Raw genomic sequence first — 10,432 nt, 5'->3', positions numbered from 1 at the left:
GTGTGTGTGTGTTGTGTGTGTGTGTGTGTGTGTGTGTTGTGATGTGATCAGAGAAGGCAGCTTTGAGGCCGAAGGCTTAGAGGAAAGACTTGAAGAATAGAACAGAGTAAGCAAAAATGTCCGAGATATTCTGTGTTTGTCTGTGTGTGTGTGTGTGTGTGTGTGTGTGTGTGTGTGTGTGTGTGTGTGTGTGTGTCCGTGTCTCTGTGTGTGTGCGTGTGTGTGTCTCGTATCGGTGTGTGTGTTGACTTTATGTCTGTCCTATTTGAGCTTGTATAATTCAGTGTGTGTTTGTATCTGCGTGCGTGTGTCCGTGTTTGTCTGTTTGTGCAGTGTAAATATGTGTGTGTGCGTGTGTGTGTGTGTGTGTGTGTACCTGTACAGGTGTTGCAGCAACGCCTCCAGGGTGAAGCGATTGATCTTGGGCAGGTTGTCGATGAAGGTGGAGTACTTACTCACCCTCCGCCCCTCATCCTCCTCATCTGTAAAACAGGAGTGGTTCTTCATCAGGTCTGACCCGTGTCACCGCTGAGCGTACGAGGGCCACAGGCAAGAAACAGACTCTAACACGAGGTCACCGCTAGAGCTGCTCTGAACCAGCTGTAGCAGCAGCCAGCCCAGTGTGGGACTGGGGCTGAGTGGATGCCTGGTTGAAACATCCAAACAGATGTTCACATGTTCACACCACCATGTGGGACACATTGCTCTGTGGAGAACGGATCAGAACCACACCAACGGTCTGATCTGCTGCCTGGAACACACCATGGGGGGCTGTGGTCACTGGGCACCGGACCCTCACTACTGCATTTATGGTTTATCAGAGAGAGAGAGAGAGAGAGAGAGAGAGAGAGAGAGAGAGAGAAAGAGAGAGAGAGAGAGGTGAGGGGGAGAGAGAGAGAGAGAGGTGAGAGAGAGAGAGGGGAAGAGAGAAAGAAAGAGGGAGAGAGAGGAGTGAGATGAGAGGAGAGAGAGAGGTGGGAGGGGAGAGAGGGAAGAGAGAGAGAAAGAGGGAGAGAGAGAGGGTAGAGAGAGAGAAGGAGAGAGAGAGAGAGAGAGAGAGGGAGAGAGAGAGAGAGAGGCGAGGTAAGAGGGAGAGAGAGAGAGAGAGGGAGAGAGAGAGAGGTGAGAGAGAGAAAGAGAGAGAGAGGTGAGAGGGAGAGAGAGAGAGAGAGGGAGGTGAGAGAGAGAGAGAGGTGAGAGAGAGAGAGGTAAGAGGGAGAGAGAGGGAGGTGAGAGAGAAAGAGGGAGAGAGAGGTAAGAGGGAGAGAGAGAGAGAGAGAGAGAGGTAAGAGGGAGAGAGAGAGAGAGGTAAGAGGGAGAGAGAGAGAGAGGTGAGAGAGAGAAAGAGAGAGAGAGAGAGAGAGAGAGAGAGAGAGAGAGGTAAGAGGGAGAGAGAGAGAGAGAGGGAGAGGAGAGAGAGAGGTAAGAGGAGAGAGAGAGAGAGAGGTAAGAGGGAGAGAGAGAGAGAGAGATGAGAGAGAGAGAGAGAGAGAGAGAGAGAGAGAGAGAGAGAGAGAGAGGTAAGAGGGAGAGAGAGGGAGAGAGAGAGAGAGAGAGAGAGAGAGAGAGGAGAGAGAGCATAGGCTAACGTGTAATCGGTAATCGCGACTGTGGGAATAATAAATGGTACACTTAGCAGAAGCAATTAAATGTAAAAAGTCCACCAGTGGAGCTGATTACAGTGAGTAGAGGAGAAACAAAACTCTTGACTTAATAATAGCCACAAGGACTTTTATTTATCCAATTATATGGAGGATTGCCCTTTCTACACGAGCCTCGTGGAGTCCATTGTTTTTCATTTTGTCGCCTTTTAGATTAAACTTCACATACTTTACGAGTGTACAGTTAATTGCATCCTGTGTACTTTATGTAACTTCATTTGTTCACTACTTGCTAGCCTATGCCATTTACAAACATAGTCTTAATAATCTGTGCATGGGTTGCCAGGCTTTCTCTGGTCTTTTTATCACAAAACATTGCTCTGTGAATCCTTTCCCAGTATGATGTATGATCCAGACCACACTCATTACTGTGGCTCTACAACCGGACTAAATACTAAAGGTCCTGTGATCCATCCCCAATGTCCACGACCTTCCTGTAGGATCAACAACATGCATCTCAGCTCACTGTATAACCCCTACCTGCTCCTCACTGCCATGCATCTCAGCTCACTGCCTAACTCCTACCTGCTCCTCAGCTCACTGTCTAACTCCTACCTGCTCCTCAGCTCACTGCCTAACCCCTACCTGCTCCTCAGCTCACTGCCTAACCCCTACCTGCTCCTCAGCTCACTGTCTAACCCCTACCTGCTCCTCAGCTCACTGCCTAACCCCTACCTGCTCCTCACTGCCATGCATCTCAGCTCACTGTCTAACCCCTACCTGCTCCTGGGGACTAGACCCAGTAGGGACCAGTCCCAAGACCCACCCAGAGAGGGGACCAGTGGGGTACTGGCCCCAGACCCACCCAGAGAGGGGACCAGTGGGGTAATGGTCCCAGACCCAGCCAGAGAGGAGACCAGTAGGGGTAGAGCTCCCGGTCCCAGACCCACCCAGAGAGGGGACCAGTGGGGTACTGGTCCCAGACCCAGCCAGAGAGGAGACCAGTAGGGGTAGAGCTCCCGGTCCCAGACCCACCCAGAGAGGGGACCAGTAGGGTACTGGTCCCAGACCCACCCAGAGAGGCGACCCAGTAGGGGTAGAGCTCCTTGGTCAGCAGGGCGTCCTCGGTGCGGTCCAGGAAGCCCCTCAGTGCCTGGGCCACGTCCTCCAGACGGTGGTCCCTCTGGTGCAGCTTCACCAGCCGTGCGTCACGGCTGAACTCCTCCAGGAGCTGGGACACCCGGACCGGGTCGCCCTGCGTCTCATAGACCCCCACCTGGCTCAGACCTGGGGGCCGGGGGGGGGGGGAGAGAGAGAGAGAGAGAGAGAGAGAGAGAGAGAGAGAGGAGAGAGAGAGAGAGAGAGACATACGTACAGAGAGAGAGAGAGAGAGAAGAGAGAGAGAGAGAGAGAGAGAGAGAGAGAGTGAGAGAGAGACATACGTACAGAGAGAGAGAGAGAGAGAGAGAGAGAGAGAGAGAGGGAGAAAGAGAGAGTGGGAGAGAGAGAGGGAGAGAGAGAGAGAGAGACATACGTACAGAGAGAGAGAGAGAGAGAGAGAGAGAGAGAGAGAGAGAGAGACATACGTACAGAGAGAGAGAGAGATTCTGTGACAGCTGCGTGTCGGTCTTCCTCCCCTGATATTAAACCCAGTGTTGCGGTCTCCTCTAATGTGAGGGTACGGTTCAGCTCTGACAGGCTTCAGGCTCTCAGCCTGCAGTCGGCAGGAGGACAGTGAAGAGGAACCAGAGGAACCAGCTCACCATGCTGCGTGACGAAGGCGATGCAGCTGTCCACCGCGATGGGGACAGCGTTCTTACTGAGCTGCTGGTCGCCCAGTGCCCGGCCGTCCCGCCTCGCCGCCCGCGTGAGCGCCGACAGCCACAGGTCGAAGTCCCCGCCGTTGAACCCGTGGACGTACACCGTCCTGCCACGCACGGGGAGAAACAGGAGGAGACACAGGAGGAGAAACACCAGGAATAACACCAGGAGAATCAAGGGGAGAAACACCAGGAGAAACAAGGGGAGAAACACCAGGAGAAACACAAGGAGAAACAAGGGGAGAAACACCAGGAGAAACAAGGGGAGAAACAAGGAGAGAAACACCAGGAGAAACAAGGGGAGAAACACAAGGGAAGAAACAAGGGGAGAAACACCAGGAGAAACAAGGGGAGAAACACAAGGGGAGAAACAAGGGGAGAAACACCAGGAGAAACAAGGGGAGAAACACAAGGGGAGAAACAAGGGGAGAAACACCAGGAAAAACAAGGGGAGAAACACCAGGAGGAACATGAGGAGAAACAAGGGGAGAAACACCAGGAGAAACAAAAGGAGAAACAGGAGGAGAAACAAGAGGAGAAACACCAGGAGAAACAGGAGGAGAAACACCAGGAGAAACAAGGGGAGAAACAGGAGGAGAAACAAGGGCAGAAACACGAGGAGAAACAAAAGGAGAAACACGAGGAGAAACAAAAGGAGAAGCACCAGGAGAAACACCGGGAGGAACACTGGGAGAAACCCCAGGAGAAACACCAGGAGAAACACACAACTCAGCTTTATCTTAACACTCCCATAGTTTAGGATTAATTTAGATACATAGTCGGAGCCAATACTGTGCTAAAGGCTAACTGCAGAGTCCTTAGTAAATGTAACGTGTTCACCATTTAGCATTCGTCTTTAGTGTTAGGCAGCATTAATAGTAACAAGTATTAAGGCGGGCGTCTGAACCCTCTCGGGTGCATTCCAGGTAAACATCTGCCACTTGATTTCCTAAATGCGTTCACACGTCAGCTGTCAGACGCAGACACCTAATGAGGAACTTAACTTGTCAAACCCTTTAAAAGGGAATCCATTCCTACACCCTCAGATTGGCCAATTATCCCGATCGACATACCTTCCACTCTCCACCATGAGCAGGACCTTGATCTTCTCCTCACCTTCGCTATGTGTGGAGACAGCTGTGGAGCAGGCAGAGTAGGCGGCGGTGGTGTTAAAGTGGAGAAGGTATTTATTTATATCAGTTTTAATCACAGATAGACTCTGACTGGTGCTTCCACCTCACAGAGGCACTGGGGGTCTGTGGGCGGGCCGCATTTATGCTTCCTGCCGCAAAGTCAGTGACATGTGGTGGTCTTCATAATGTGAAGATGATTTTCTGTACAAAGGGACGTATTTGAGATGTTCCTCAACTTGCATACCTCCTCCATGTTGTTTTGACCGTTGGCAGAAATGAACGGGAAAATATGGCAGGAAACACTAAGGGGTCAATCAATCTCCTGAGGGTGAGGTAGGGTTTGGAGAGATTTGATATAAGGTGTGGTAAAGAGTCCCACTCAGTGCCTTCAGCAGAGACGTATAGACCAGGTTTTACAGCCACAGAGGTGTTTATAGGGCTGACGTATGTTTGTGGATGCTCCCTGTTGCTCAGGCCTTAGAGCAGAGGTGTTTAAAGGCCTGGCGTGTGTTTGTGGACGCTCCCTGTTGCTCAGGCCTTAGAGCAGAGGTGTTTATAGGGCTGACGTGTGTTGGTGGACGCTCCCTGGCGCTCAGGCCTTAGAGCAGAGGTGTTTATAGGGCTGACGTATGTTGGTGGACGCTCCCTGGCGCTCAGGCCTTAGAGCAGAGGCGTTTAAAGGCCTGACGTGTGTTTGTGGACGCTCCCTGTTGCTCAGGCCTTAGAGCAGAGGTGTTTATAGGGCTGACATGTGTTGGTGGACGCTCCCTGGGGCTCAGACCTGAGAGCAGAATAGACCTCAGAGAAGCCAGCAGCAGGACACAATAAGTGGCGATAAGATACCAACAAAGAGGACAGCAAATTAGAAATCCCAGCTGACAAAAATATAGACTATATATATATATATATATATATATATATATATATATATATAAATTTGTTCTGTCATGCAGTTAAATTGCACTTTAAGATCGGCTTTGACATTTCAAGTCAATCACTTCGCAATTTTCTCCCCAACGAGAAAGCTCGACATTTTATTTCCTCCCGGTGTGACGAAGAGGACGACGGTTGTGTGCTGGAGACGCAGCAAGCGCTGGCTTCACTTGAAGGCCCTATTCCATTCTACGTGAGTCAATCAGGGCTGAGTAATATATAGAAAGCTGCGTCTAGACGGCGGAGCAGCCTCTGTACCTTAAGACAGAGGCGTGACTCCGCGAGACAAAGCCTGCAGAACAGAAAGTCCTGTTCTGTCTCTCGGCGCGTAGCCAAGTGATGGAGCAAACATCATTAATGCTGTACTAAACGCTAAGCGTTTAAAGGTTTTAAAGATTAAATCACGCTATAGGGTGTTTATGAAACAGTAAGGTACCTTCCTATGAACTACAGTAGATGATGAAAATCATCAGGTTATTAATGGTTTTGTATAGACTCAGACCTTGATGTAGACCTCACAGCAGATGACACAGTGGTTATATACATCTCCTCTTCTTGAAGCCTCTAAAGAGTTCAAAGCGTTGTTAGTTGTGCGGTCTGCATGCAGGATTTAACAGTCAGCCAATGATGTCTGTTTTACGATGAATACTACCCTCCAGCAACCTGGCACTCGATACTTATGTTGTTAAACAGAGAATGATTAATTTATGGTTGGCTTTTACAACGAGCCATGATGTTGTTTCTTTATTAGTTACACTTTCAAAGAATCACGACGGCATCAAGCAACCTCTACCTCCGATCCGACTGAAAAATAAAGGATAAATGAAAAATTGATCAACCAAAGAAAATGTCATTTTTCCTGAAGAGACTAATTAAAGTTTTACAGTATTATGGGAAATATCATTTCACTGTCAGAAAGCAAAACGCTGCCAGCTCAACTCAAGGTTGAGCGCTGAAAGGTTGAAACCTGTTAATTTCAGAGCATTGTGCGAGCTAACAGCTAAATGAGCCGGTGTGACAGCCTAATGACGAGCACACAAAACATCTGTCTCCTCGTCCTCGCCTTCTCTCCGTGATTTGAAGTGTGTTATTCAATGAGGCGGGGGTCACCGAGGCCCAAGGCTGACTGGTGTTGAAGCCCAGACACCACAGAACAGGCCCTCCGTTGGGGGGTCAAAGGTCAAACAAACCCAACCGACACGCCAAACACCTCAAATAGACTGTTTGGTGTTTTGACTTGTGATCTCTGACAACAGATTCAAATATCCTTCAACTTCGACTTTTGTTTTAATTTCTACTCTTATCTTAGCTCAGGAAGTAGAGCAGTTGTCTTGTAACCGAAAGGTTGCTAGTTCGATCCCCAGCTCCTCCTAGCTGAGTGTTGATGTGTCCCTGAGCAAGACACTTAACCCTAACTGCTCCTGATGAGCTGGCTGTCGCCTTGCATGGTTGACTCTGCCGTCAATGTGTATATTAACCGATGTAGGTCGCTTTGGATAAAAGCGTCTGCCAAATGCCCTAATTGTAATTGTCTTATTCTTATTGTTCCGTCCTCACGGCGAGCAAACATCACCTGGCCGGTTGTCACTGGCTACCTGTACCTGAGAGAGTCCCCACATCACAAAGGTTCAGGACCGTTCTAGCCTGGACCAAAGAGTCCCTTCTGGCTCGGCCAGCCGTTCTCAGGCGGGTCAGACCTGGCCGCTAAATGCCGGCCATATGGGGCCGCTTGGCGGGAAAGGGATCGGGCAGCCATTTTGTTCCATTGGGCTCCGAATCGGCTGTGAGTGGATCAGAGCGGGGACTTAGCCCTTCAGCCCCTGCTGGGTCCAGGGAGGAGCGGCTGCTGATGTGGACACCAGGGCACTGAGTGTGTCTATTCCCCACAACCGTTCCCCCGAAAATGTAGAAATGAAACCCAAAAATAATTGTAGCGTTGCTGAGCTACGTTTTAAACCTTACCGTCGTTGTGGTATGGAAATGGTTTGACATTGTCAACGTCAGAAGATCACAGCCCGCCCCCCCCTCCAGCCAGCGAGGATGTTTTCCTTCACATCTTTTCTTTCTTCCCGATCCCATTTCTTTCAACAATGGCGCTAACAGCTGAGCTCAGAGACACAGAGAGAAGGCTCAAGACACCAAGGGAGTCCTTTACAGCAGTGAGTCTATACAGCGTGTTCAGGACTCTTTACACCACAGCACCGTGATCCACCTTCAGAGGAGGTAATGAAGCCAGCAGAGGGAACAAAGGGTCTCTCAGGCCTCAACGGTCCTGACTAATGTGCATTGAGTGAACGTCTTCCTCAAACATGATCAGCTGTAATTATGGAAACATTTGAAGAACATTTGATAACACAACATAACATTTGAAGTTATTCCATTTCATATTGATCAGCCCTTTTTTTACAGGAAATAAGCAAACAGAAAGTCTGTCTTTACATTTTTCTGGAGAGCGAGGAGAATGAGGGGAAGAGGAAGGGCGGGGCCTTACTGAGCTCCTGGAGCTGCCTGAGCTGAAGCTCCGCCTCCAACCCCTCCCCCGAGCTGTAGTTGAGGGCGGAGCCGGCCAGGGCGAACCAACCGACCCTCCAGTGGTAGAGGTCGTGACCCTCCCTGTAGTGGAGTCGACCAATCAGCTCGCAGTCTCTGCCCAGCATACCCTCCACTGACGACGGCATGAAGCACTGCGCAAGAACACACAACCACACACACGCACGCACACAACCACACACAGACACGCACAACCACACACACCCACACACACATACGCACGCACGCACACAATCACGCATAGACACACACAACCACACACGAACGCACACACACACAAAATCGCATACAAAAACGCCATCCAACACACACATACAGACACACACACACACACACACACACACACACACATGCACACACACACACAAACACAACCACACACATAGGAGAACAATAAAAAATTAACATAAATCAATAAAATAAAGTCATCAACCAATTAATGGAGTACAAATGAGGTTCTTTCAAACTGAGACCAGAAGCGTCCGGTGGTTTTGAGTTGGCCTCACAGACAGAAGGCCCGGTACAAAACGCTAATCCAGTCTCTGTAGACCCCCTGGAGTGGGACTACCGAACCCCTGACCCCTGACCCTGACCCAGACCCTGGCCCAGACCCAGACCCTGACCCTGACCCCTGACCCTGCTCCCCCTGACCCCTGACCCCAGACCCTGACCCTGACCCTGACCCAGACCCCTGACCCAGACCCAGACCCTGACCCCTGACCCTGCTCCCCCTGACCCCTGACCCCAGACCCTGACCCTGACCCTGCTCCCCCTGGCCCCTGACCCCAGACCCTGACCCCTGACCCAGACCCTGACCCCTGACCCAGACCCTGACCCCTGACCAAGACCCTGACCCTGCTCCCCCTGACCCTGACCCCTGACCCTGACCCCTGACCCCCTGACCCCTGACCCAGACCCTGACCCCTGACCAAGACCCTGACCCTGGTCCCCCTGACCCTGACCCCTGACCCCTAACCGTGCTCTGGGCAGTCGTCTGCTCCCCCCCCCCCCCCCCCCCCCAGAGGAACACGAGTCAGGGGGAACCTGATTACAGGAGGCTGTCAGCGAGAAGGAGGGGCAGAATGGCCCCCCACCACAGAGAGGCTCCGCAGGGACGCACACACGCTGTTTACACGTGTGTGGGGGGTACATGGGGCTTTGTGTGTGTAAGTACATGAATGTGTGTGTGTGTGTGTGTGTATGTTTGGTGCGCTTCAAAAGGGCAACAAAATATAAAAGCTAAAGTAATGGGCCCACTATCGGAGGGCTCTACAGGGGCATTGTGGGAAAATGTGTTTTCCCCCAACGCCCCTTCATTATAACTCCTCCAGTGAAAGACCACCGCAGCCGGGGCCCGGCGTGGGGGGGGGGTCCATTAGTCCATCCATCAACCAGACCGCTCCACAGAACACGTGGCCAACCTTCATACTTTACCAAATCCATTCTTACTATGAGTCCATTATTCATTGATTATCAGAACAGTGATCAATCCCTCCTTTCAGTTCGTTGATAGCATACGATCTGATTAGGTTACCTAATCTGAATACACTCTCATGATGCATGTTCCAGATCAGTACGAACTGAAGAGCTTTCATTGGTTGCCTGTCGGACGATGCAGACTGATTGAACCAATCAGGTTGTGCCTCAGGTCGTCGGGGGGGCTCCGGTGTCCACAGAGCCAGGGGACGGACGGACAGGAGGACGATGAGGAGGGGGGAGCTACGTCACTCTCAGTCCTCACCTTGGTGAGGGCCTGCAGCCAATCCTGTCGGGTGTCCAGGGTCTCTGCACCAATCACGTACACCCTCTCGGTCTGCAGGTACAGCCCAAGTGTGAACACCGCCCTGATTGGTCCATGGAGAACAAACGGGGAGCCAATGGTAAGGTCAGGGAGGAATAGGAAAAGTATTGATCTCAATTGGTCTCTCTCTCTCTCTCTCTCTCTCTCTCTCTCTCTCTCTCTCTCTCACTTTCTCCCCCCTCTCTCTCTCTCTCTCTCCCTCTCTCCCTTTCTCTCCCCCTCTCTCTCTCTCTGTCTCTCTCTGTCTCTCTCTCTCTCTCTCTCTCTCTCTCTCTCTCTCTCTCGTTCTCTGTTGAGGAGATGGAGGTCAGAGGTCATTCTCTTAATGGTTAAGACTTGCTACCAACCGATCGTTTGTGTGAGTGTGTGTGAGTGTCTGCCTCTGCGTCTGCGCCTGTGTGTGTGCTCGTGTGTGTGTGTGTGTGCTCGAGTGTGTGGGTTTGTCTATGTGTGTGTGTGTGTGTGTGTGTGTGTGGGGTGGGGGGGGCAGTAAGTGGTGCAGTGTTGGTGATTAGGGCAGGGAGTCACAAAGCGGGGGTCTCGACCGGAGACTGATGCTCTCCTCTCAGCACCAAGGAACACTGGGGGGGCTAC

The 10,432-nt window shown here is 51.2% G+C and overlaps 1 protein-coding gene across 1 annotated transcript in view; it reads right to left on the bottom strand.

The window, feature by feature from the left end:
- The window catches only part of arap2 (ArfGAP with RhoGAP domain, ankyrin repeat and PH domain 2), a 79,298-nt gene that overhangs the window by 21,466 nt on the left and 47,400 nt on the right, over positions 1–10,432 (bottom strand). The window contains 6 exon segments of the mRNA XM_079757694.1: positions 377–482; positions 2,676–2,888; positions 3,365–3,528; positions 4,495–4,558; positions 7,979–8,171; positions 9,779–9,881. Of these exon segments, the coding sequence (XP_079613820.1) occupies positions 377–482; positions 2,676–2,888; positions 3,365–3,528; positions 4,495–4,558; positions 7,979–8,171; positions 9,779–9,881 (843 nt within the window).

This window comes from Pollachius pollachius (assembly GCF_949987615.1).
Source record: "Pollachius pollachius genome assembly, chromosome: 20".
Classification (NCBI taxonomy): Eukaryota; Metazoa; Chordata; class Actinopteri; order Gadiformes; family Gadidae; genus Pollachius; species Pollachius pollachius.
Note: the sequence above shows the minus strand (reverse complement) of the source record. Positions and strands in the feature narration are given on the sequence as shown.